The following is a 24,849-nucleotide window of genomic DNA, read 5'->3' on the forward strand; positions in this document are numbered from 1 at the left end:
AATGAAATTGAATATGGAAGACAAATACATTTAAGTTTTCAAAATCCAAATCCTGAAATAACTAAAACAAAGCGCAAGACATCAAATAATAGCTACGACTATGAAAATTTTCAATCATTTACTTAATCCGAAATATATAATAAGTTTCATTTAAAAAGTTCCGAATTTTACCCAAATTGTGCTAAAAAAACAAAACAAAATCTCAAATGCATAGTTTTCTTCTCGTATTGAGAAGATTAATTCGTCACAATCCCGAATATTACATCAATTAATAAATAATATTCGATATTTCGACCAAATTTACTCCAATAATTGTTAGGTTAGGTGGCATTGAAATAGTTTATGTTACCTTTTTTGTATTGGTAAATAATAAATGATCCATTCGAAATCCATATCTTATAGTAATAATTTCGATAGAAAAAAGTTCGACTTTCGTAAATTAACGGGTCCCACATCTCATCACGTGGGACCCATTCTGGCCTATAAAACCCCTCGATCGTTCTTCTTGCCAAAATCAAAAGAGAAAAAAAAACAACAAAACACAGCCATGAACACGACTTACAAAACTTTCCTCTTCGCTTCTTCTTCATCTCCATCTCTAATGGCGACGATGCTTCTGACCACTCTGCTGATTATGTCGGCCCACGTGGCATCTCGTCCGAACGAACCGCCATCGTTCCGTCTCGCCAGTGAGCCAGTGAAGAAGTTAGAGTCGGTGAAGCGTCCACGTCCGTCAACGATCTATGCACGGCCGCCAACTAATCTCGCCGACCAGACAGTGAACAGAGACACCGAAACGACGGCGTTTGAGTCGGAAAAGCGTCCACGTCCGTCAACGATCTATGCACGGCCGCCAACAAATCTGGCCGACCAGAAAGTGAACAGCGACGCCGAAACGACGGCGTCTGAGTCGGAGAAGCGTCCACGTCCGTCAACGATCTACGTCCGGTCGCCAACTAATCTCGCCGACCAGAAAGTGAACAGCGACGCCGAAACGACGGGGTCTGAGTCGGAGAAGCGTCCACGTCCGTCAACGATCTACGTCCGGTCGCCAACTAATCTCGCCGACCAGAAAGTGAACAGCGACGCCGAAACGACGGCGTCTGAGTCGGAGAAGCGTCCACGTCCGTCAACGATCTACGTCCGGTCGCCAACTAATCTCGCCGACCAGAAAGTGAACAGCGATGCCGAAACGACGGCGTTCGAGTCGGAGAAGCGTCCACGTCCGCCAACGATCTACGCACGGTCGCCAACTAATCTCGCCGGCGAGACAGTGAACAGCGCCAAAACGACGGCGTATGAGTCGGAGAAGCGTCCCCGTCCAGATATTCCGGCCGACGTCAATTAATATTGACCCATTTCCGACCACTACTCCGGCGAACGGACATTGCACGTTGGTGATGTTGGTTGTTTGTCTTGTCACCCTCTACAGCTAATTATGGTAATAAACGATCATATATATATATATATGTGATTTAGATTAGAGTTGGAATTTAAATAAATGTTACCAACGTGGTTACTTACGATGTTCCTAAGCTACGGAAGCAAAAGATCAATCAAATTCTTCATTTTATGTTGTTTTTTTGTTAAATATATTAGTGAACACTGGCTTAAGATTATTGGGCCCAAAGCCCATTCAGATCGAAGTAGTTTTAAAAGTTATTGGGCCGGTATGTAAGAGCCCAATTCCCTAGTGGTTGCCGTACACTACTGCAAAAAAGAAAACCACGATTCTTGTGTGTATATCTTTTGTCACGTAATCTGCATGGCGACCAAATACGTGGACTCGTCACCATGCACGGACGCATGCAACGTCTGAACACTAAGACACTTGTCCCTCCCTAAACAATTATATATATAAAAATATATAATTTCCGCCAAAAAAGAATAAGTTATTTATATATCCAATAGACGAAAAAAGTACATCAAAATTCTGACAAAAAAAGAAAAAAAAAATCTTTTTGCAAGCCATGACATGAGGAGTCCAATAGTTCATAGCGTTCGCAACGACAACGCTATTGCTTCCCCAAACGGCGCCTATTTATATACTGCGGTGGCGGCGGAGGAAGAGGATGGGAGCTGCGGCCGTGTTTGACGGCGATAACCACAAAGGCGCAATGCTGAGCAGAAGCCTCGCCATAAAAACCACTGCATGCGTTCTGTCGTTACATCTCCTAACGCTCGTAAAGTCCTCCGAGCCTGTCGTATTCCTTTTCCAAGTTGTTGAATCTTGGAATAATAAACGATTTTTATCATTACTTGTGATTATACATTATATATATATATATATATATATGTGTGTGTGTGTGTGTACACCGTATATTATAAAAGAAAAAAAAAGAGTGTAAAATTGTGTTCCGATTTTGGTTAATTTTTCATATTTAAGTATAAGTATATGGAAATTTTAATGGTGAGATAATACAGTAAACATAATATGCCTAATGGAGTCTTATAGAAACCTTATTATGATAATTAATAATCCAATAACGGCAGAGTTTTATGATTTTTATATGAAAAGAGACCATACTATGGTATTGCATAATTCCATTATGATCTATTAGAGATATATAATTGCGTAATAAAATTGATCATTATGGAATTACGCAATACCATAATATTCCATTAATGACACAATAATAGTGTCGATATCGGTCGACCATAGGTCGATTTCTTTTCTTTTACAAATTTCTTTAATATAAAGTGACAAACAAAAATATAAACGAAGAATATAGTACTGAACACGAAATATAATTAGTATTTTTTGTAATGTATTAAATCTTTATATTTTTTTTAGTTTTAGTTTTTCATATTTATGTAATTTTTTTTAATTAAAAATAGAATGAATCGATAATATACATAACCTAAAGCCCGGTAAAATCAATAGTCTCTAATAAGGCATGCCTCAGCATTAAATTATCACAAGCGTTTATCACAAGATTAATAAAATAACTTAGATGTAACTTTCAGCAATGGGTCCAAGTCTTCCGCTACCCCTAATTGTGGAATATACCGTTTTCTTTTGATTAAAATAAATAATAACATTATAATACCGTCGGCCACCACGTGGATTTTTTTTACAAAATAATAAATATCGTCATTCAATGAAGATCATAAAACAAAATGGACCCGCTTACGGTTGACCCCTTAAATTTGACGTGGCAGTCCATAAAGTGGAACGCACCAATTGACGACGAATTATTAGGCTATTAATTTGTAAAACATTAAATTTAAAATTGATGTAATAGAATAATTAAACATTAGTTAATATAAAAAAGGAATAAATTGAACCGTATTTTAAATACGAATTAAATATAATATAAATTCTAGTAAAATCCAATAAATATTATTTTTAATCAAAACAATTAAACTCAACAATATTTTAACTATACGCGAAATAATAAAAAAAACTCAAAAGAGTATTAGAATGTCTTCAATTAAATTATTTATCTCCCGATTCTCATGCGGATTGCGTACAATTATTATTAATAAGAAAATATGGGTCATATGAGGGACCAAAACAATAGTCAAAAACTAGATTTTCTGACTTTTTTTTCCCATATCGGTATTTGTCCATGCAATAATATCTTACTAGATTCTTTCTATTTTTTTATATATGTTTATATCAATTTAATATATTATCTCTCACGAGTCTACGAAAATAATTTACAATATTAAATTCAGCAAATTTTAAGCTTCTATCGTTTGTCAAGAGATCTCGAAATAATTTATAATTTCTTATTTGAGATCTCTTAAGCCAATTTTTGATTTGTCCAGAGCTAATTATATATAAACCATAACTTTGCGAAGCTATTTTAGATGGACATGGACTGTTTAAAAGTGCTAGGTATCGAAATTTTTATGCAAGTATTTAAATATCTGAAATTATTTAAGTATAATTGTATAAAATAATAAGAGGTTTTCTATATTTTAATAGATATTATAATTATTTTTAAAGAATGAAAGATAGTTTTGTAATTTTAAAAATAATTAAAGATAATATTGTAATTTTAATAATGTAAAATATGTTTCTATAATTATGTTGCATTCGATAGATATCCAATCATAAAATTTAAATTTAAATATAATAAATTTGATTTGAATCCAAATCAATTACGGATAATTAGCACGAGGGCATCAGGATGAAGAAAAAAATGAAAAATGCAATCCATATTGGATTGGCATAATATATGTGTACAATTCTATACATTTACTGACCATATATTATACACAGGAAAAGGTTTCTCAATAGCGATGATAAATGTGAAATTAAATAAAACCTGAATTTATGGACCGACCCAATGTCTGGCTCCCCACTCCACCAGCTGAAACTACGTGATCGGATCTAGAAATTGTTCGTGTATCACTCGCCGACAGCTCCTTGGTTTTCTTTACGCTGAATCATGAATTTTTCATATAAAATATCATATTGAATATACTGTTTATTTCTCTTCACTTTTTTTTAACAAAATGTTTTGAATTTGGGAGAAGAAGTTTCACAAATTTTAAAAAATTTATGTGTCGTAAATTCCCAATAAGTATTTTAATCCATCTTATTAGTCTGAAGTACAAATATTATTTTTTTATTCTTTTAATTCACCTTTCGATATCTAATATTTTTCTTTTTTCAGTTTTTACACCTATATTCGACCAAAATCCAATTTCATCTCATTAACAAAAAAAATTGAATTTCATCTAAATTTTATACATTTTTTGTAAATAAAATAAATGGGAATTGAATTCAAAATAAATATGAAAATATACATATATCTAAAAACTACTTTTAAAACAACATTATTTGAATAAAAAAGAATTCAAATCTAATCATTCTGAAGTCGGATATAGTTAAATAAATAAAAGTTTCTTATCCGTATAACTTTTTTAAGGTTACTGATATGTAAAAAAAAAAAATCAAAGATGACGTAATAAAGTCTAAAAGTTCTAATTTGGGGTTTTGCCACGTCAGCAAAATGGCCGGCCTTAGGACGAGCCTTCCCAGGATAAGCTTGCTCTCCACGTGTCACACGTTTTGGCTCTTCATGTGCTTGCAGAGATCTCTGACTCACCTCCGAGTGCTTTTATTTCATTTTCACCACATCAAACTTATTTGTTTTCACATTTGTCCATAACTTCAAAAAGTTAGAGTTCCATCCAACTTTAATTCTATATTCGTGGATGAGGTTTCAACTACGTGATACTTTTTTTTTTTATTGAATATAATGAAATATCTGTCGTTAGTTTTTTTAAATTATCTTATAAATCCTTCTATTTCATTATCTTATCTAGTAAATTATATATGAATAAAATTAAATAATTATTTAAAATTTTAAAAACTATATTCAATCAAGATACTATTTAGAGTCGAAATAAAAAATTGATCTATATTCAAAATCATATCGGACTGTGGGGGTAGATAGCCCCATAATTTTTTGTATATTTAAAATTTGTCTTTAATTTCGGATCAAGCCTAAATCTTTATCTAATAATTGCTTTTATTTTTTCATAGTTTTCTCCTGTATAAAATCTAACTGAACCACAAAAATGATTACAGAAACAACTACTAATAATAATAACGACGATAATAATAATAATAATAATAATAATAATAATAATAATAATAATAATAATAATAATAATAATGTTTTGAGATTGCAAATGCCAATTAGTAGAATATAAAGAGTACCGAGGAAGTTGCCAACCAGGCAACCAGAAAAAAAAGCTTCCATGCATCATAATCATATTAATTATATCGGTGCCATATTTATCTCATAGATTAGGGTTATAGTTTCAGATTTTAGTTATAATTTGAGTGGATTGTTTTCGATTTTATAAAATATATATATTTCCATTTAGTTTTTTTTTTAATTTTAATTCAGATTTTATTTTCTTATTTTTAATTTATTAAATATTCGATTTCTCCAATTTTCTGTATTCAATTCATATCCAATTAAATTTATTTTAACAAAATTAAACCTGATCAATTTTCATATCATTGTAGATATTTTATTTCATTCAATTGTTTCTCTATATTACAATCCAATATGCCTTATACATATTCCGCCTTCAAGTGTCAACAACAATTAAGTAAATTTCCAAATTCACACTCAAAGTTTTCAATTATTATATTAATAATTTTGTTTCATAAATAATAAAAGGAAATCGCAAAATCATTTTCTTAAGTTATCTACAAATGTACGAATCGATATAGTATATTTTTAATACAATAAACTACCCTTATTTTATTTTATTCACATGATGTATGGAGAAAATTGAAAAAAAAAATATTTTAATGAATAAAAGTTTATCATATACAACAGTTCATAATCTTTTTAGTTAAAAGATAGATTTGTAGATTTTTTCTGTAAGTTTTTTTTTAATTTTATACTATAAACATATGCATGGATAATTGTCTCATAAAAATCCAATTTAAACTGTGATTACGATATTTTAATAGCTTATCCGAAATATAAAGAAAGATTTAGCTGTATGGTTGTAGTAGTATATACTAAGGTCCATTAGCTTATTAATAAAGCTTTAAAACTATTTGTTAGAAACACGGGGAATGGATTAGCAATTAATTAATAAATCAGGTAATTAATTACCTAATTAATTAATTAATTAATTAATTAATACGTAAACAGTATCAGAGCAATTAGGAAAATGAAAAGAAAAAAAAGTCCAAGCGGGCTGCACAGCCTCCCTCTTCTTCTGCACTATAAATACCGCGTTCCTCTCGCTCGGAGAATCTCAGAACTCTCCGTTGCGTCTCAAAGTCACATCGGATCTATCGCACACTATTTTCTCCAGCGTTGGTCTCGCCTTCGTCTTTTCCGCTCTGTCGAGATTCTTTCGGGGGTTCGTTTTTATTGAGATCACCGCTCGACAATGGAGAATTCTCTCGTGGATGATCTCTCTCAGATCCTCCCCCGTGTCCTCATTGTCTCTCGGCGCACCGTTCGCAAGAACAAATTCGTCGATTTCGTTGGTAATCCCTTGTTTTTTTTTTCATGCTTAACACGTGTTAATCTGTACATGAATCACAATATCATTCTTTCAACGTTTTTTGTTTCGTTTGTTTCAACTTTCGAGCGCACGGTTCTGATTTGAATTAGATTTGGAAATATGGGGTTTGTTCCTCATCGTATGAACCATGTCTATTTCATGATCTCTCTTCGATTTCTTTGGGTTTTTTCTGCAGATTTTCCTGGGTTTTTTCCTTTTCGCTTTTTTAGATGTTTGTGTGTTTATCTGATACGTGCGTTTTATGTTTCCTGGGTTCAACTTTTTCTTGCAATTCATTGGCTTCCTTTGCGGTTTCTTTGGTGTATTCTCAAACTTTATAAGCCTTTCATGGCTTCAAAAGTATATGAGCTTTCTTCTTCATGTGTAAAATTTATGTATCCTTCAGTTTATATACATGCAAAGGAGTATATCTTGGTGCATTTGATACCATATTTTGGTTTGATTGCTTCTGTATTTGTTCAGGTGAGTATCATCTTGATCTTATAGTCCAGTACGGTGCTGTACCTGTGATTGTTCCACGGGTGAATGGCGTTCACTTGCTGCTTGAGAGCTTCAAGCCCATCCATGGAGTTCTCCTCTGCGAAGGAGAAGACATTGACCCTTCTCTTTACGAGTCCGAAATATCTTCTCTTTCGCCACAAGAACTCGAAGAGATCCGGAAAACACACGCTAGCGACACAGCCATCGACAGGGAGAAAGACTCTATCGAGCTAAGGCTCGCCAAACTCTGCCTTGAACAGAACATTCCTTACTTGGGGATCTGCAGAGGATCACAGGTGATTAATCCGTGTTTTCGTTTTGAGTTGGGTATTTGGTTTTTCTTCTGGACAGAGGGACAGAACATTGGCTAAATGTTTTGCAATGAAACTTGCAGGTTTTAAATGTTGCTTGTGGTGGAACCCTTTACATGGACTTGGAGAAAGAACTCACAAATAAGCTACCTGAGGGACGTAGAACCAAACACATCGATTATGATGACTATGATGGGTACAGACATGTTGTAAGTCTGGTAGAGAACAGTCCTCTGCATTCATGGTTCAAAGATTCATTGGATGGAGACAAGATGGATATTTTGGTTAATAGTTATCACCACCAAGGTGTTAAGAGATTGGCACAGAGATTCGTGCCAATGGCCTTTGCTCCTGATGGATTGATCGAAGGATTTTATGATCCAGATGCTTACAACCCGGAAGAGGGCAAGTTCATCATGGGATTGCAGTTTCATCCCGAGAGAATGAGACAGCAAGATATAGATGAGTTTGATTACCCTGGTTGTCCTGCTGCTTACCAGGTTTGTGTTCTTAAAAGGCATAGAGCTAAAATCTTTAACTCTACTGTCTTTTTTACTGATTGGTTACGTTTTATCGTGTGGTTGATATTGCAGGAATTTGCGAAAGCGGTGATCGCGTATCAGAAGAAACTGAATAGTTCGCTGACTGTGCCAAAGAAGCTGAAACTTGATCTAGCAATGGAGAACAAAAGAAAGATTTTAGTTCGGAGTTTTTCGCTTGCGAGGTATATGTACAGCACAGGCTCGGAGAAGAACCCGACTGAAGAATCAGAACTGGAAGTTGGTGCCAAATTTCTCGAGGTACATATCCACAGTTTCCATAACCTGAAACTGTCTGCACAATAATGATTCTGATCCACAATATTACAAGAGGGAAAGGGTCAGGTGACTTGGGGCAATATCGAACACTTATTTGGCCTTTCGCCATCCTAAGGGTTGACATAGCAAAAAAGCCATTTCTTTGCCATATACCAACCATTTCAGAGTATTCATTGTGGTGGGGATCCCTCCATCTTTATTAGCATGGACGGGTCAAGTTTCAATTAATAAGTTATAGCTTATCCTATGCAAATCCCAAGATAGTAATCATTGGTTTCCAACTAGATTGTGTCATATATGTTACATATTACAATCGAGGTGATAGCTCTTGACATTTAGGAGGTAAATCTGATTGTACCCTCTATGTTAAAGTTGTTCTTGTGAGCTTATGCCTCGACGTAATGTTGAGATATGTGATTTTGGCGATGTGGGTTCAGTCCAACACGGCTCTAAGCATGGAGCAAGAGACACGGCTGAAGGAAATGGGGGCGACGGTGAGGAACGGGGGATCGTATATGCAGAAGGTGAAGCTGGACGAGGAGAAGCAAAGGATGGCTAGGAACATGATGAGCAAAATGACAGTGGAAAAGCTATCCGAGCTCATGGCTTTCTACCACTTGATGGGAAATATTTGTGGAGAGGTATTGGAGAGAAAGCTTCATGGCATTGTCAATGATCTCAGCTCTCAATGACAACAACAAGAACATGAAAGATGATTCTAGTGTGATGATGATATGATGGCTGATGGTGATGGGTGATTAGGGTTTTTGATCTTTCCTTTAAGAGTTGTTGAAAGCTTCACATGGAACATCGGGGGATGCTGTAACTGTAAGAAAGGTGGGGTTGCTTTTTCTTTTTTTGTCTTGTGAGAAATTAGAAAATGTAATATATTATTCCAATTTCAATTACATAAATCAGTTTTTTTAGTTGTCCTGAACCAGGAACCATTATGTTTCCTTTATTACCATATATATTGTACACTTGGATATCCATTTCTGCAATATTTATGGACTGACAAATGCTAACGCTTGAATCACTCCAACTTGGCTCCATTAATCTAATCTGTAAAAGACAGAAGATGGCATAAATATATGGAGTGATTCAACACATCATGGACCATATACTTGTTTGGAGTTTAACTCTAAACTCTCCTCTGAAGGCCATTGAGATTCTTATGTCAGAGAAGAAGCTCCAGGAAACTGGGAAACCGGTTTAGGAGGTACTGTAATAGCATCGACACTTCCTTCCATCATCTGCACCACTTTGTTCATCGGCGGCCGATCTGATGGACAGTACTGAACACACCATAAACCCACAAGTATCATCTTCTTCCCAATCTCTTCCTCTTCGGTTATGTCTCCCTCAAGAAACCTCGTACAGTTCCTTTTCTCGAGATCCTATAAATCCAATCCGGAAAGTACATTGAACTTGTGTTGGACGCACAAGTTTCGGGTCTCTCTCTGTTTCTTGCACCGATCATCTCAAGAACCAGCATTTCGTAACTGTAAACATCCGATTTGTGAGATACTCCTCCGTAAATTCTCGATAAAACCTCTGGAGCAATGTACCCTATCGTCCCTCTCGCGTCTAGTAGCGACAAGATGCTTTCTTTCTCCTCGCAGAGCTTTGCCAGCCTGAAATCCGAAACTTTCGGGCAGAGATTCTCACCCAGGAGTATGTTCTGAGGTTTTATGTCGAAATGGACAATCCCTGTCTCGCATCCATGGTGTAAGTACTCCAGACCATGAGCAACTCCTAGCGCGATCCCATACAGTGTTCTGAGATCGATACTCGGCTGGGATTTTCTCGATATAAACCTATCCAGGGACCCGTTTTCCAAGAACTCGTATATGATCGCTTGCATCGACCTTTCGCAGCAGAAGCCGAGCAGAGAAACGACGTTTACGTGAGATGTTTTGCTCATGCTCGAGACTTCGTTGACGAATTCTTCGCCATTTCCCTTTGTGTTCTTCAAGACCTTAACCGCAAACGGCCATTTGGAAGGTTTCCTCTATATACGGTTCCAAACCCGCCTCTTCCAACGACAAGTTCGAATGACTTGGTGATTTCCTTTATCTCCGTATAACTAAATCGTTTCAACGATATAAACTGCTCGAGGTTCTGATTTACGGCCTCCAGGTTCAGATTGTTTCTCAGATCTTTTCTTACCTTTCTTACCCAGTTGATGTATCATATTAACAAAATAATCAACAAAGCTCCTCCCAAACCTGAAAATCAGAAAAACCGAAAATCGCTACTGGTTATGAACATTTACCAAGAAATGTTAAGAAGCGATTTCGGATTTCGAAGTTTGGGTTGGCAGAAAACTAACCTATGAGAACTGTTTTCATTAACTTGGTACCTGCAGCAACCCCCAAGCAAATAAATCTTGTCAATATAGAAAGCTGACTGAATTTCTTTAACAAGATTATGATCCATCAGAATGGGTTTACATGTTCTTGGACAAGTATGAAGGTATGGCTTATCATCACAAACACAGACGAATCCTCCAGAGTTGGAATCATATCCGCAAAAGCCATTAGATTCTACACACTGTAAGCAATCACTGTTGTTCAATGTAACCCCGAAACCCTGACCAAGAGCCTCCACTAACTTCTCCGGCGTCTGGACGTTCACTGCTTCCATTAACGTAAATGTAGAAGCTGGAAGTTTGACGCTTCTTTCGCACAATCTGGTGATGTCATGGTATTCACAAAGGGTGACAACCAATCCTTACTGCAAGTAAAGGAGCTCCTGGATTCTTTCAGCAAGTATTCAGGTTTGCACCTCAATATGACAAAGACGGAGATTTTCCTCGGTGGGCTATCAACACAAGAGGCCTCGGAGATTAGTGTGCTGACAGGATTCCAAGTAGGATCGCTGCCGGTTCGTTACTTGGGCATCCCACTCAGCCACACTCGCCTTACCAAGGCAGACTACCAACCCCTCATGGAGAAAATCAAGGCAAAGCTAACTTCGTGGACAACCAGGCATCTGTCTTATGCAGGTAGAGTCCAGCTAGTTAGCTCTGTCATCTACGGGCAAATTAATGCTTGGGGGATGGTCTTCCTACTGCCGAAGTTTTTCACGAAACAAGTAGACAGCCTATGTTCGAGCTTCCTATGGTCTGGTAACCCCACTGGTTCCGGTGGACGTCGGGTCTCATGGGCAAACATTTGTAAACCCAAGCGAGAAGGAGGGTTGGGTCTGCGAAGTGTTGCTGATTACAATACCGCTTTTCGATTAAAACTAATCTGGATTTTGTTCAGTCAGGCTCTTTATGGGTTGCTTGGACAAAAGAAAATATCTTCAAGGTGAAGGGATTCTGGAACACGGTACCATCTCCTCGCTTTTCTTGGAATCTGCGGAAATTATTAGGATTGAAAGAGTTGGCTCAACAATTCATCCGTATCAGGCTTGGTAATTAACATTTGTAAACCCAAGCGAGAAGGAGGGTTGGGTCTGCGAAGTGTTGCTGATTACAATACGGCTTTTCGATTAAAACTAATCTGGATTTTGTTCTCCAAGTCAGGCTCTTTATGGGTTGCTTGGACAAAAGAAAATATCTTCAAGGTGAAGGGATTCTGGAACACGGTACCATCTCCTCGCTTCTCTTGGAATCTGCGGAAATTATTAGGATTGAAAGAGTTGGCTCAACAATTCATCCGAATCAGGCTTGGTAATGGTGCAAGAACTCTATTTTGGCATGACCCTTGGACTTCTCTAGGACCATTGATCAATTACATTGGAGATGCGGGACCTCGTAGCTTTCGTATTCCGCTCTATGCGACTGTCCGAAGTGCTGTAAATGGAAGTGGCTGGGCTTTACCGAGTGCAAGATCGGATAGGCAGCAAGCCTTCCTTACCTTGTTATCGACTATACCACCACCACAGGAGAATGATGAGCAGGACCAGACATTATGGAAATACGCAGCTGATGATTACAGAGACTATTTCCTCACTAGCCGAACTTGGGACCATATCCGACAACATGATGATTTGGTACAGTGGCATCAAATTGCTTGGTTTCCTAAAGCCATCCCTAGGTATGCTTTTCTCACTTGGCAGGTCATGTTGGGCCGGTTACCTACTAAAGACAGGTTGCATAGATGGGGAGTGATAACAGAGGCATCATGTGTTCTATGTGACGCGACAGAGGAGACACATCTGCACTTGTTTTTCCAATGCAGATATAGCAATCAGGTTTGGATGTATTACGCAAGACTTTGTGGTCAAAGGCCACCCTCAAACATTGACCAATGCATGGATTGGGTAGGAAATGCATCACAAAGCGAAGGAAGAGACAACAAACGAATCATCCAGTTCCTCGTACAAACAACGATATATGAGTTATGGAAGGAAAGAAATCATCGAATCTTTCGAGGGAGACGAAGATCAATTGAACACACACGTTGGAAGGTGGACCGGACTATTCGGAATATTTTGCTATCTATCAAAGGAAATTCCCGTAATGATAGGAGATCTTTACTTGCAGATTGGTATTACTTGACGCGAGAAACACGACATTAATCAAATAGCTTGTTTTCTACCTTAGTTACCATTTCCTAGTGGGTTCCAAATCTTTTGTATGCAAACAATTGCTCGGATGTAACTTTTCGGTATATAATACAAATCACCTCTTACCCAAAAAAAAAAGTTCAAAGTATGAGAGGTTTCTTGTGGTATAATAGCCAATCCCTACGTTTTCAGCTTCGCAACTAAACTTTCTTTTACAGATTACCATTCTGTTCGCGCTGGAATTTCCGAGGGAATTCAAATATTTTTGAGAGTTTTTTATACAGTTTACAAATGAAACGGAAATCTGTTACAAAAAGGTAAAAGGCAAAACCGTATAACAAACTCTCAAAAATATTTGAATTCCCTCGGAAATTCCAGCGCGAACAGAATGGTCTGTAAAATTATCATTTAACAATTAAGCGAAATTAAGGAAATAATTAATTAGAAAAGGAAGAACTACAATATTTCTTTACAAGAAAAAAAGACTACCAAACGCATTAACCGTAAAATAATTCGCAACTTCATAATAAAAAAATCATACACTATTCTAGAAAAAATATACTCCTTCCATTTCACAAAGTTTAGCATTCTAGTCTTTTTTACGTTTTTTAAGAAGATAAAAAAATTGTCTCATATAGCTTTTATTAATACAAAATTTGACATATAATTAATAATCTATTGGGATTTAATAACTTATACTAAGGATAAAATTGAAAATTATTTTGAAAATTTTAAAATGACAACTATTTATTGACATAAAAAACTAACTTAAAACGTCGTGAGCGAGTGGGCGAGGGAGTATTTTGTAAGAAAAACTCAAATTCAAACGGGCCAATCGAAAAAAAACCCATTAGAGCCCAAGACAGAGATGAAGATCAAATCAAATCTCCGGCGAAGGTCTCCAGCCATGAACTTCTCCGGCCAGCGACTCCATCCGTTCTCCGTCAAGAACCCATTTTCCGGTCACGTCGTAGAAGCCTTGGGATGCCCACAGTAATAATGGTCATCGTAAAGCCAATTAGAAGAAGCCATCGGCAGAGAGGGGGAGGAAGAGATGGGACATCAGATGATGATGATGCGGCGGCGGGAGCAGAGTTATGGGTGGATGGTGGTGACGTAGCATGCCGGGATTGGCCAGCATCTGGGCGCGTTTCTGAAAGCTGACGTTCTTTCTCGAGCGCCTTTTGGTCACCACTGGGAGCTCCTGAGTTGGCGAGTTCACGGCAACAACACTGTCGGTCGTCGTACTTCCGGGTCCGGATCCGGGTCGGATCCTCGACCCACGCAAACATAGTCAAAGAGGCCAAAGTCTTATATTTCAGAGTTGACCTCGTCAACCATCAAGACTCAGAAGTAAACGGGATTGCATCAATCATCCAGTTCTCTCCCTCATCATCATCGTCATCTTCTTCTTCCTCTCCTCCTCTTACAGTCTTATAGTTCATATTCAAGGCAAAACCAGACAAACCAGACAACCATGAGTCTGTTTTCCTCTCGGACAAATTCCTTATCCGTCGTCGTACTCGTAGCTTTCGCTATCCCCTCTGGTGTTTTTTCCATTGATGAGCGCTTTAGCCTCTGCGGTACCTCGTTTTCTTGCGCCAATCTTCAAGATCTCGCCTACCCTTTTTGGACACGCGGCAGGGAAAGCTGTGGTCACCCCGGTTTCGAGCTTCACTGCAATGGAGCCTTCGCAGAGATCAACATCTCCCCATTGAAGTACAGAATCCTAGAGGTAAAATACGATTCTTCACAGTTCACTCTCGTAAATTACCATTCTTCAGAGTTAACGCTCGCAAGAACGGATTATCTCAACAACCTTTGTCCGAAAATCCTTTCCAACTCCACATTTGATGGACCTTTTCTTGAAATGACTGCGGAAACACAGCTTCTGACGTTATATTACGGGTGCCCGGATTTATCATTTAACAACTCTTCCTCTGATTACGTTGGAAAGTTTTACAGATTACCATTCTGTTCGCGCTGGAATTTCCGAGGGAATTCAAATATTTTTGAGAGTTTGTTATACGGTTTTGCCTTTTACCTTTTTGTAACAGATTTCCGTTTCATTTGTAAACTGTATAAAAACATGTACATGCCTCTGTGAAATATACTGAGAATTTTTTCAAATCTTTTGTCTCTCTTCTTTCTCTCTCTAAAAACAGAGTATCGTTTTTCCTAAAATGGTATCAGAGCTTCTGAGCTAGATTCCTGGGTTTTCTTCGTTTTCGGTCTCTCCTTTCCCATTTTCTTCAGTTTTTCTCCTTGATCTTCTGAGAAAATGGCGTCTCCACCATCTTCGTACCCGAAGAATGATCCTCTTTCTCCGGCGTCTTCTGCTCCGGTCTCTTCTCAGACCACGGCATCTTTCGATTGCTTTGACAATCCGTATTTTCTTAGCTCTGGCGATCATGGCGGCCTCCAGATCGTCACGAAACGTCTTACTGGAGCTGGTGATTACAGCTCTTGGCAACGCGCCATTTCTATGGCTCTTGAAGGCCGTAATAAACTCTGTTTTGTTGACGGTTCTTTGCCGAGGCCTGCTGATGGAGACCCTACTCTCCGTTTTTGGAATCGCAATAATGCGATTGTGGGTTCATGGCTCATCAATTCTGTTGTTGAGGACATCTCTGAGAATTTGATGTACATTCCCACTGCTCGAGAGATGTGGCTCGATCTCGCTCACCGTTTCCAGCAGTCTAATGCTCCTCGCAAATATCGCGTCAAGCAGAAGCTCCGTAGTCTCCGTCAAGGTACTATGAACGTTGCTAAGTATTATACTGCTCTTTCTACTATTTGGGAGGAGCTCAAGACTGTCCGTGTTCATCCTCGGTGCACCTGTGGAAAGTGCACTTGCCTCGTTGACAAACGCTGGGCTGATGAATTCGAAGGGGATTTTGTCATTGATTTTCTTTATGGATTAAATGATGAATTTGAAGCGGTCCGTAATCAGATCACGATGATGGATCCGATGCCCGATATACAGAGGGCTTACAATCTAGTGATACAACAAGAACAACAGCGTCTGGTAAAATCTCCTATGCCCTCTGATGCTGTTTTCCAGTCCTCTGCTTCTCTTCCTGTTGAGAATGTTGCAGCTGTTGCTGGTCCTCCTTTCAAGTCCAAGCAACGCCCGCTTTGCACTCACTGTGGATTGTATGGCCATACAATTCAGAAGTGCTATAAGCTTCATGGTTACCCTCCTGGGTATAAACCTTCTGGAGGTAGCAGATCTCAATCTCAGACCAAGCCTTCTCAGCACGGTTCTTCGCCAGCATCGGGTCATTTTATCAATCTGGTTAAGGAAACAAACTATGTTGTTCCTCCCACGGTTTCGGATATGGGTAAATTCTCGTTTGCACAGTTACAGGAGCTTTGTTCCAAGCTCAGCTCACAGTTGCAGACATATGGACCTACCATTACGGAGGCAGGGGCACCTGATGTTACTGCTTCTTCTTCTGGTAATCCTCATCTGGTCTCCTCTTTTATTTGCTCTTCGACCTCTCCCGATGTCTCTGCTCCGTCTTCTTCCTGGATCATTGACTCGGGTGCTTCAGCTCACGTTTGCTTTGACAAACGATTGTTTCGAGACCTTGTTCCCATTGCTCCTCGCTCGGTTACTTTGCCTAATGGAACGCAACTTTTGGTTCATCATATGGGTTCTGTAGCTCTGAATGATCATATTCTTTTGCATGATGTCTTCTTTATTCCCGTTTTTTCTTTCAACATTGTGAGTGTCAGCTCCTTGCTTCTTCATTCTAACCTTGTTGTTTCCTTTTCTTCTGATTGTTGCCTTATTCAGGAGCCTACTCGGGGCTCGACGATTGGACAGGCTAGGCTTCGTCACAATCTGTATTTTCTCGAGTCTGGCATCCTCTCGCACTCACACTCTCCTTCTTCGTTTCCTGTCCAGGCCTTCCATGCTGATGCTTCCCTTTGGCATTGTCGACTTGGACATCCGTCTTTTCAGAAAATCAGATCTCTATCTTCTGTTCTTTCTCTTAAGCATTTTACAGATTCCAAGCATTGTCGTATTTGCCATTTGGCTAAACAGCGTCGCTTACCGTTTATATCATACAACAACATTTCTCCTTGTTCCTTTGATCTCATTCATATCGATGTTTGGGGTCCTTTTGCTTCTGTCTCTCATGACGATTTCAGTTATTTCTTGACTATTGTCGATGATCATTCACGTGGCACTTGGATTTATATGATGAAATCGAAACGCGATGTTCTAAGGCTTATACCAGAGTTTATGACGATGATTGCAACGCAATATGGGAAAGTTATTAAAGCTGTCCGGTCTGATAATGCGCCTGAGCTTAAGTTTTCTGATTTCTTTCGCTCACGTGGCATCACTCACTATTTTTCTTGCGTACAAACTCCAGAGCAGAATTCTGTTGTCGAACGGAAACATCAAGACCTGTTGAACGTCGCCCGTGCTCTGCTTTTCCAGTCGAAGTTGCCTCTCTCCTTTTGGTCTGAATGCATCTGTACTGCTGTGTATTTGATTAATCGGGCGTCTTCCCCGTTATTGCTCAACAAATCGCCTTTTGAGATCTTGCAGGGAAAACTTCCAGACTATGGGCACTTACGAGCATTCGAATGTCTTGTTTATGCATCCACTTACGTCACTGACAGACATAAGTTTGCATCTCGGGCTCGAGCGTCGGTTTTCCTGGGCTATCCTCCAGGATACAAAGGGTATAAGCTTCTCGATCTTGAATCCAACTCTATTTTCATTTCTCGACACGTTGTTTTTCATGAGAATATTTTCCCTTTCACAGTCGACGATGGTCCTCAGTCTCTATTCCCTTCCATTTTTTCTGATTCCATCTTGCCTTTACCCATCCCCTCCCCTGATCTTTCTGTTTCTCAATTACCCAATCCTTCGTCACTCACCTTACCCCCCAACCCTTTTCTTCTTCTCCTGATTCGGCTCCTGCCACATCAGTTTTTCCTCCCATTTCCGATCATTCTGGAAAACTTGACAGACCTCGTCGACAAATTTCTCGGCCTAAATACCTTGAGGATTATCACTGCTACCTTCTCGATTCCTCTTCTGCCCCTTCTTCTCCAACTCTTTATCCCTTATCTTCGGTGCTGTCATATCGCCGTTTATCTCCTTCCTATCGATCTTTTGTCCTAAACTCTACCATTTCCACTGAACCCAAAAATTTTAAAGAAGTTGTATCCTCTGTTGAATGGAGAACGGCTATGACTGCTGAACTTGATGCTCTTGATGCGAATGGAACCTGGTTCATCGTGTCTCTTCCGGCAAACAAAAAGACAGTTGGGTGTAAGTGGGTGTATAAGATCAAGCGGAAATCTGATGGCTCGGTGGACAGATTTAAAGCGCGTCTGGTGGCCAAGGGCTACATGCAGCAAGAGGGCGTTGATTTCCTCGATACCTTCTCCCCTGTTGCCAAACTCGTCACTGTTAAGTTGTTCTTGGCTTTGACAGTGACGCAACATTGGACCTTGACCCAGATGGATGTCACCAATGCATTTCTTCATGGTGATCTTGATGAAGAAATTTATATGTCTCTGCCTCCTGGTTTTACGCCTAAAGCTGGTGAATCGTTGCCATCCAACGCTGTTTGCAGATTGAGGAAGTCTTTGTATGGTCTCCGACAGGCATCACGATAGTGGTATTTCACTTTCGCTAATGTCCTTCTCGCTGATGGCTTCATTCAGTCTCCATCTGATCATACGTTGTTCATTAAAAGGTCTGGAACTTCTTTTGTTGCTCTACTGGTCTATGTCGATGACATAGTTATCGCTGGCAACGATAACTTGGCTGTTGAACGATTAAAGTCTCTGTTACGAGCTAAGTTTCATATCAAGGACCTTGGGGAGCTGAAATATTTCTTGGGTTTGGAGGTGGCTCGGTCGTAACTTGGAATTGCTGTCAATCAGAGGAAATACTGCCTTGATCTGATCGCTGACTCTGGTTTTCTTGCTTGCAAGCCTATTTCGACTCCTCTTGATCCGGCTGTTAGACTCTCTAAGGATTATGGCACTTGCTTGTCTGATATCACTGGGTATCGACGCCTTATCGGTCGTTTATTGTATCTCACCATCACCCGGCCCGACATCACTTACGCTGTCCACAAGCTTAGCCAGTTCCTCTCACGCCCCACTGATGCTCATCTTGCTGCTGCTCATCGTGTTGTTCGATACTTGAAATCGAACCCGGGCCAAGGTCTGTTTTATTCTGTCAATTCAGAACTGTCGACCGACGCTCAACCTCCGGTTTCTACGTTTTTCTCGGTGACTCCCTGATATCTTGGAAAGCTAAGAAGCAGACCACGGTTTCTCGGAGTAGCACAGAAGCCGAGTATCGTTCCCTTGCCAATGCCACTTGTGAGTTGATTTGGTTGAATAATCTATTGGCCGATCTCCATATTCCGTTGACAGGGCCGGCGAAGTTATTTTGTGATAATCAATCCGCTATCGACATCGCTACCAATCCCGTGTTTCATGAGCGCACTAAACATATTGAGATTGACTGCCATCTCGTTCGTGACAAGCTGAAATCGGGTTTTTTGATCTTGATGCATGTTCATGCCGCTAATCAGCTGGCTGATATTTTTACTAAGGCCCTACAACCAGCTCTGTTCGACAGTTTGTTATCTCGACTTCACGTTTCAAATCTGTTTCACCCATCTCAGACTTGAGGAGGGGGTTTTACAGATTACCATTCTGTTCGCGCTGGAATTTCCGAGGGAATTCAAATATTTTTGAGAGTTTGTTATACGGTTTTGCCTTTTACCTTTTTGTAACAGATTTCCGTTTCATTTGTAAACTGTATAAAAACATGTACATACCTCTGTGAAATATACTGAGAATTTTTTCAAATCTTTTTCCTCTCTTCTTTCTCTCTCTAAAAACAGAGTATCGTTTTTCCTAAAAGATAAGCCAAAACAGTTCGGCGTATTTCTTTTACTGAAGAAGAGTTTATATACATGTATACACCGCAACCTAGTTGTTCACAATTCTACATTTAAATATACACAAACTGTATATATATGTATATACACAATCCACTATCTAGCAAATTAAAACATAGGGGGCAGCAAATGTGTTATAAATACTCCATCCGTTTCAAAATATTTGTAGTTTTAGTTTATTTCACATTTTTTAAGAAAAGATAGAAAAAGTCATATATACCCTTATTTAATAATAAAAACAATGTTATCACTAATAATTTATTAGAATTTAATAGGGATAAAATTGGAAACTATTGTAAAAAAATGCCTTGAAAATGTAGAATGACAAATATTTTGAAACATGAAAAATCACCTAAAACTACAAATATTTTGAAACGGAGGGAGTATATTTTACCAAAAAAAAACGTGTTATAAATATAATTCCTATCATTTCGGAGTAATTACACTATATAAGCAAAATCTAGGCAAAGAAATATGTTAGTTATTGAAACTAAGACCGTTGACCAGACAGCTGGGCCCTACCCCAATAGACCGTTGGAACTTGGAACTTGGAAGTGAGAAAGGGAAAAGGGTAAAATCGTCCGCACAATAGATTCTCAGCCTCAAGAGTCTTCTTCAATCAGACCGTTGGGAAGAGATTTGAACAGAACCCATAAAGCATAAAGGAAAAAAAGATAACTTTTCAATTAATAAAGCCTCCGAAAGCGAAAACCCAGAAAAAAAAAAGATAATTCTGATTAGAGCGATTGTCAAAAGTGTTTGGTTTTGAGGTCGATCGATCGCTCAACAATGGCGGATACGATTTCGAACCCTAGAACGGAACCCTCGTTCTTCTCTGTAGATCCGATGTCTCTCATTCTCTCTCAGAACTCCGATTCTCACGAGCTTAAGCTTCTCGTTGATGATTTCTGCGGCTTCGAGAGAGGACCCAGGTACGGAGAATACTCGCGATTGCGAGAAGCGAAGCTTCGAGTGAAGCGAGACTTCGAGAAGTTCCTATCGGAGGAAGATGAGAGGTTTTTCGGCGGAGATGGGCCGAAGAAGAAGATGAAACATGTGAGGTTCGAGGACGAAATTGTAGTTTCACAGGAACAAGAGGATAGGGTTTCGCCGGAGAGGAAAAGACCGGGGAGACTTGGGGGTAAGACGGTGACGAATCAGCGGAAATCGTCGGTATTGGCCCAATCGGTTCCTGATTTCTCTGCGGTGATTCGGAAGGAGAACCGGAGGCCGGCGACGAACCCTAACGCGCTTCCTCGTCATTTAGAACTCACGCCGCCGGCGCCGTCATCGAAGATCAGAAACACCGCCGGCTTGGGCTCGGCGTCGGCGAGAGGGAGCAAATCGGCGAGTGCAGGGGAGAAGAAGAGTAGAGTGATGGGAATGGCGGCACGCAAAAGCTACGCGTCTATCGAAGATCTGAAGAAGATCTCCAGGGCGGCGGCTCCCGCCATTAATGGCCACGGAGGTGGGAGGAAAGCGGTCGGGGGAGGGCGGACCATTCTGGGTTACAGACAACTCTACTGATGCTTGCTGTGTCTCTGGTCTCTCTTCCTTTCACCTTCTTGGAACAAGATTTGGTCTTTTCTTGTTGGCTCTACGTTCTTACCTTTTGTTTTCTGTGTTTGATTGAAGAAGATTGATTCTTTTGTTCTTTTTCCTCTTCTGGGTTTGATTGATGGAGATTTACTGGTGATGGGTTTGTATAAATCTCGAACAAATAACGAATTTACGTGTATAAAGGTGAGAGCTTTTCGATTATCCATCAAGATTTCGTATGATACTGACGCAATTATAAGTTTGAATTCTATGATTCTCAGAATAACATTTACCAAATGGTGGGCTCGGATGACAAATTTTCGGTTCAGGAAGGGTAAAGAATCTCAAAACATGGAAAACCGGTCCTATTCCCGATGATTTTCCGGCAAGCGTTTCCTGAGATCTGCAGTTATCTCGCCGACCAAACAGCAAAGTATCTCCCAAGCAATCTCTGTTCCAAGTTCAGACACATAGGTTTCAAAATCTAGCCATCTCTCCATCTCTATGCTGATAATCTCTTCCAGATACATCCCGGTCATCTGTGTCCACTTAGTAGCCTCTTCAAGAACTTCTCGTATCAACCCATTTGAATCAACACGCAAGTGTAACATTCTCCATTGCTTGAGACCCGAGAAAATGTGTCTGCAGTATCTTAACTCACAGTATTCGATCATGGCATCCACCAGGAACCCGCCGGTTAAACCTGGGACTTTAACCAGACTCTTGGATTGGGCAGCTTGGATCATGAGTTCATCTAGGAGTTTAGGACAGATGAGGAAGACTTCTTGGGTTCCAAAGAATAGTTCGGTCTGGATAATAACGTCTCTTGCATTGATGAATCTGCTCTGTGTTGGTATGAGACCCATGTGTCTTAGACCATGCAGAAGGTGCGAGACGTGGTTGATAAGATCTGTGATTGCGCGGAAGTTGCTCGTCATTGATTTCTTGATTGAAGTTGCAGAATCTTCAAGAATATCCATATCTAGTTCTGTTGGTTCAAGAGGCAGTCTGACCTGTCCTGGAATTACAGAACATAAGATGAGATTCTGACAACCAAAACTGCAAGTTTTAGAAGTTTACTGAGAATTTGGCCGATCTTGACATCTTATTTACCCGAGTTATCGCCCAAACTACTGGAAAAGCAACTCTCGTTGGAGAAAGAGGCATCAAGAACAGATCCCGGACTGGTGTAGTCACTGTTGTTGTGAGCTTGTCCGAGAGGACTCCCCACCTCTGTTTTGCCTTCTCTCTGAAAGAATCACACAACACAGGCACATGATCAGAGACAAGAAAAGCATAAGGGGAATGCAGAATCTTTGTGTAGCAACCAAATGATACATGAACTGAGAGATTTAAGTTGAAATCAGGTGATATGGCTTTATCCATGCATACCATAAACATACCCGATAAGCTTTTTCTGCATAAGGCTGCTCCAATGCTAAAGAAGATATCAACTCTTGGATAATAACAGAAGCTCGTTTGCTCTGAGAAGCACTTCCTCTCCCGGTTTCATCTTCTTGCTGAGAAGCCAGTTCTTTCAGCTTTTGATGAAGAAGCAATCTGACCATATCCGCATCAAGTTGCAGCCCTTTTCTCTCTTTCACTTCTCTGCAGCTTCGGCTATTACCTTTACCGGGCAAACCAAATTTCGATTCTCTCGATGATCCACAGGAAAAGGTGCCGCCTTGGCCCTGTTCACTAACACAAACTATCCTTCTTCTGCTTGCTGAGCTGCTTAACCCCGGCTTACTACAATCCTCGAATCTTCTGCTATGAGGGTTTCTCTGCAAATTCAACTCAGAGTTTTCTGTTTTTCTTGGAAAGCATGGACGGTTCCTGCTCGGTAAAAAGCCTTTGGCTTTGTGGTTGACTGCAATTTCAGGTGAAGAACAAGATCTCTTGCTCTGTGAACTGTGATGCACTCGAGCTTCTTGAGGATATCTTTCCCTCTGCAACAGCTGATTGTGGAAATTGTTTTTGTTTCTTAGTCCCGAGGACACGGTTTCATTCTTGCGATGGTTTACACGCAAAGCCTTCCTCTCCACTTTATTATCATCAGTTATCCAATCACTCCTTACACCTTTAGTAGCAGCAAACACACAAGGTTCTTGATTTCCACAAGCCACGTTTCTTTCTTTCAGACAAGAGGATGAAGATTCGGAAACTTGTCCCTTTTCCTCAATCACCTCACCCGAGCCCAGAACATCGACGAAACTACCGCAGTTTTTGCAAGAAGTGAGGTTATAACTGTGCTGAAACCCGAATGTATCGGGTGAGACAGCTTCTACTGGATCTTTCCCGATATTTTCACAACTTCTAGAGCCCGGATAAGCGATAGCGCATTTCGGGCTTTTCTTAGCTTGCAATCCCGGTTCAAGAATTCTAGCTGCAGCATTCATCCACCGAGAGTTCTTGCGATGGAGCCTCGGAGTTCTAACCGGCGGAGAAGCCAGTATCTGGTACTGATGATGTCTATTCTGATGATGTTTCCTCACTTGCGTCAATACGTTCTTAATCTGCAAAGCCTCTGATCCATGCTTCTGAATCTTCAACGGCCTTGATTTCTCAAATCCCGAGGCTTCTTCCCTACTACTACTACTGCTATTACAAAACACATTACACTCGACAAGCAACTCATCTTCCTGAGAAATTTTATTACCAAACTGTGATAATGAAGACTTTTTCTTCTTGGGTTTGTCTCTGTGAATGGATGGCATGGATTCAAGCCCCATCAACCGAGCCATCAAACCAGGAGATCTCATCTCAACTTCACTCCTCTTTGGGAAACCTCCTCTGTTCTCATCAGCAATCTACCATTTGTTCATGTCCCGTCCCGACAAGACATACCCATAACCACAAATCAAAGTTGCATATCATTACCCACAAGGTAAGAAACAGAGATATCAATTTCAACGAGGAGTTTTACCAAGTCATGTTTGGATTTGGACATCTTCTCGTTCCCTCCAAACCTCTTGGAAGCTTGCTTTCCTGTTTATGCATTTGAGCTCTGTTCATTACAGACAACACAATAGTGCACTTATATGCGTGTGCATTCATGTATATATATACGTATAGACTGACCAGGAAGAAGCGGTTGCCGAGAAAATAGCTTCTTTTTGGAAAAGCGTCGGTTCCAATCGAAGAGCTGAAAGAAAATGCCGACGCATCCTCCGAGCCGATTTGCCCTTTTCTCCGTTATGGCCAAAAAAA

At 39.8% G+C, this 24,849-nt stretch overlaps 5 protein-coding genes across 6 annotated transcripts in view; 3 read left to right on the forward strand and 2 right to left on the reverse strand.

The window, feature by feature from the left end:
* The first annotated feature begins 6,735 nt into the window (after positions 1-6,735).
* LOC104822613 (putative glutamine amidotransferase-like protein RP404) lies at positions 6,736-9,555 on the forward strand. Its single transcript, XM_010553884.1, has 5 exons — positions 6,736-6,982; positions 7,483-7,796; positions 7,895-8,311; positions 8,405-8,611; positions 9,067-9,555. Exons 1-5 carry the CDS (start codon positions 6,883-6,885, stop codon positions 9,319-9,321), a joined length of 1,293 nt encoding a protein of 430 aa, XP_010552186.1. The 5' UTR covers positions 6,736-6,882; the 3' UTR covers positions 9,322-9,555.
* Positions 9,556-9,801: 246 nt separating this feature from the next.
* On the reverse strand, positions 9,802-11,275 carry LOC104825727 (LEAF RUST 10 DISEASE-RESISTANCE LOCUS RECEPTOR-LIKE PROTEIN KINASE-like 2.5). The gene is given in 4 exon segments (XM_019201731.1): positions 9,802-10,028; positions 10,031-10,618; positions 10,621-10,802; positions 10,962-11,275. Coding segments are annotated over 4 exon segments (1,311 nt in total).
* Positions 11,276-15,428: 4,153 nt separating this feature from the next.
* LOC104825734 lies at positions 15,429-16,984 on the forward strand. The gene is made up of 2 exons (XM_010558105.1): positions 15,429-16,608; positions 16,950-16,984. Exons 1-2 carry the CDS (start codon positions 15,429-15,431, stop codon positions 16,982-16,984), a joined length of 1,215 nt encoding a protein of 404 aa, XP_010556407.1.
* Positions 16,985-20,768: 3,784 nt separating this feature from the next.
* On the forward strand, positions 20,769-21,861 carry LOC104822635. The gene has a single exon (XM_010553913.1). It carries the CDS (start codon positions 20,890-20,892, stop codon positions 21,625-21,627), a length of 738 nt encoding a protein of 245 aa, XP_010552215.1. The 5' UTR covers positions 20,769-20,889; the 3' UTR covers positions 21,628-21,861.
* A 31-nt stretch (positions 21,862-21,892) lies between these two features.
* LOC104822621 overlaps positions 21,893-24,849 on the reverse strand; it is a 4,234-nt gene continuing 1,277 nt past the window's right edge. For both annotated transcript variants that reach the window (XM_010553901.2, XM_010553893.2), the window contains 5 exons: positions 24,721-24,824; positions 24,566-24,627; positions 23,043-24,449; positions 22,753-22,888; positions 21,893-22,657 (listed from right to left, as the gene is read on the reverse strand). In XM_010553901.2, the coding sequence (XP_010552203.1) occupies positions 22,005-22,657; positions 22,753-22,888; positions 23,043-24,449; positions 24,566-24,627; positions 24,721-24,824 (2,362 nt within the window). In that variant the 3' untranslated portion in view covers positions 21,893-22,004. The remainder of the gene's footprint in view (positions 22,658-22,752; positions 22,889-23,042; positions 24,450-24,565; positions 24,628-24,720; positions 24,825-24,849) is intronic.

The sequence above is a fragment of the Tarenaya hassleriana genome, unplaced genomic scaffold (assembly GCF_000463585.1).
Source record: "Tarenaya hassleriana unplaced genomic scaffold, ASM46358v1 Cleome1, whole genome shotgun sequence".
In the NCBI taxonomy this organism is placed as follows: Eukaryota; Viridiplantae; Streptophyta; class Magnoliopsida; order Brassicales; family Cleomaceae; genus Tarenaya; species Tarenaya hassleriana.

Bases quoted from the DNA above. Each gene is read 5' to 3' on its own strand.
- LOC104825734 (XM_010558105.1), top strand. From the start codon at position 15,429: ATGGCGTCTCCACCATCTTCGTACCCGAAGAATGATCCTCTTTCTCCG. The intron at 16,609-16,949 runs GTAATCCTCATC...TGCCTTATTCAG, and splicing joins TGTTACTGCTTCTTCTTCTG to GAGCCTACTCGGGGCTCGAC.
- LOC104822613 (XM_010553884.1), top strand. From the start codon at position 6,883: ATGGAGAATTCTCTCGTGGATGATCTCTCTCAGATCCTCCCCCGTGTC. The intron at 6,983-7,482 runs GTAATCCCTTGT...GTATTTGTTCAG, and splicing joins CAAATTCGTCGATTTCGTTG to GTGAGTATCATCTTGATCTT. The intron at 8,312-8,404 runs GTTTGTGTTCTT...TTGATATTGCAG, and splicing joins GTTGTCCTGCTGCTTACCAG to GAATTTGCGAAAGCGGTGAT.
- LOC104822635 (XM_010553913.1), top strand. From the start codon at position 20,890: ATGGCGGATACGATTTCGAACCCTAGAACGGAACCCTCGTTCTTCTCT.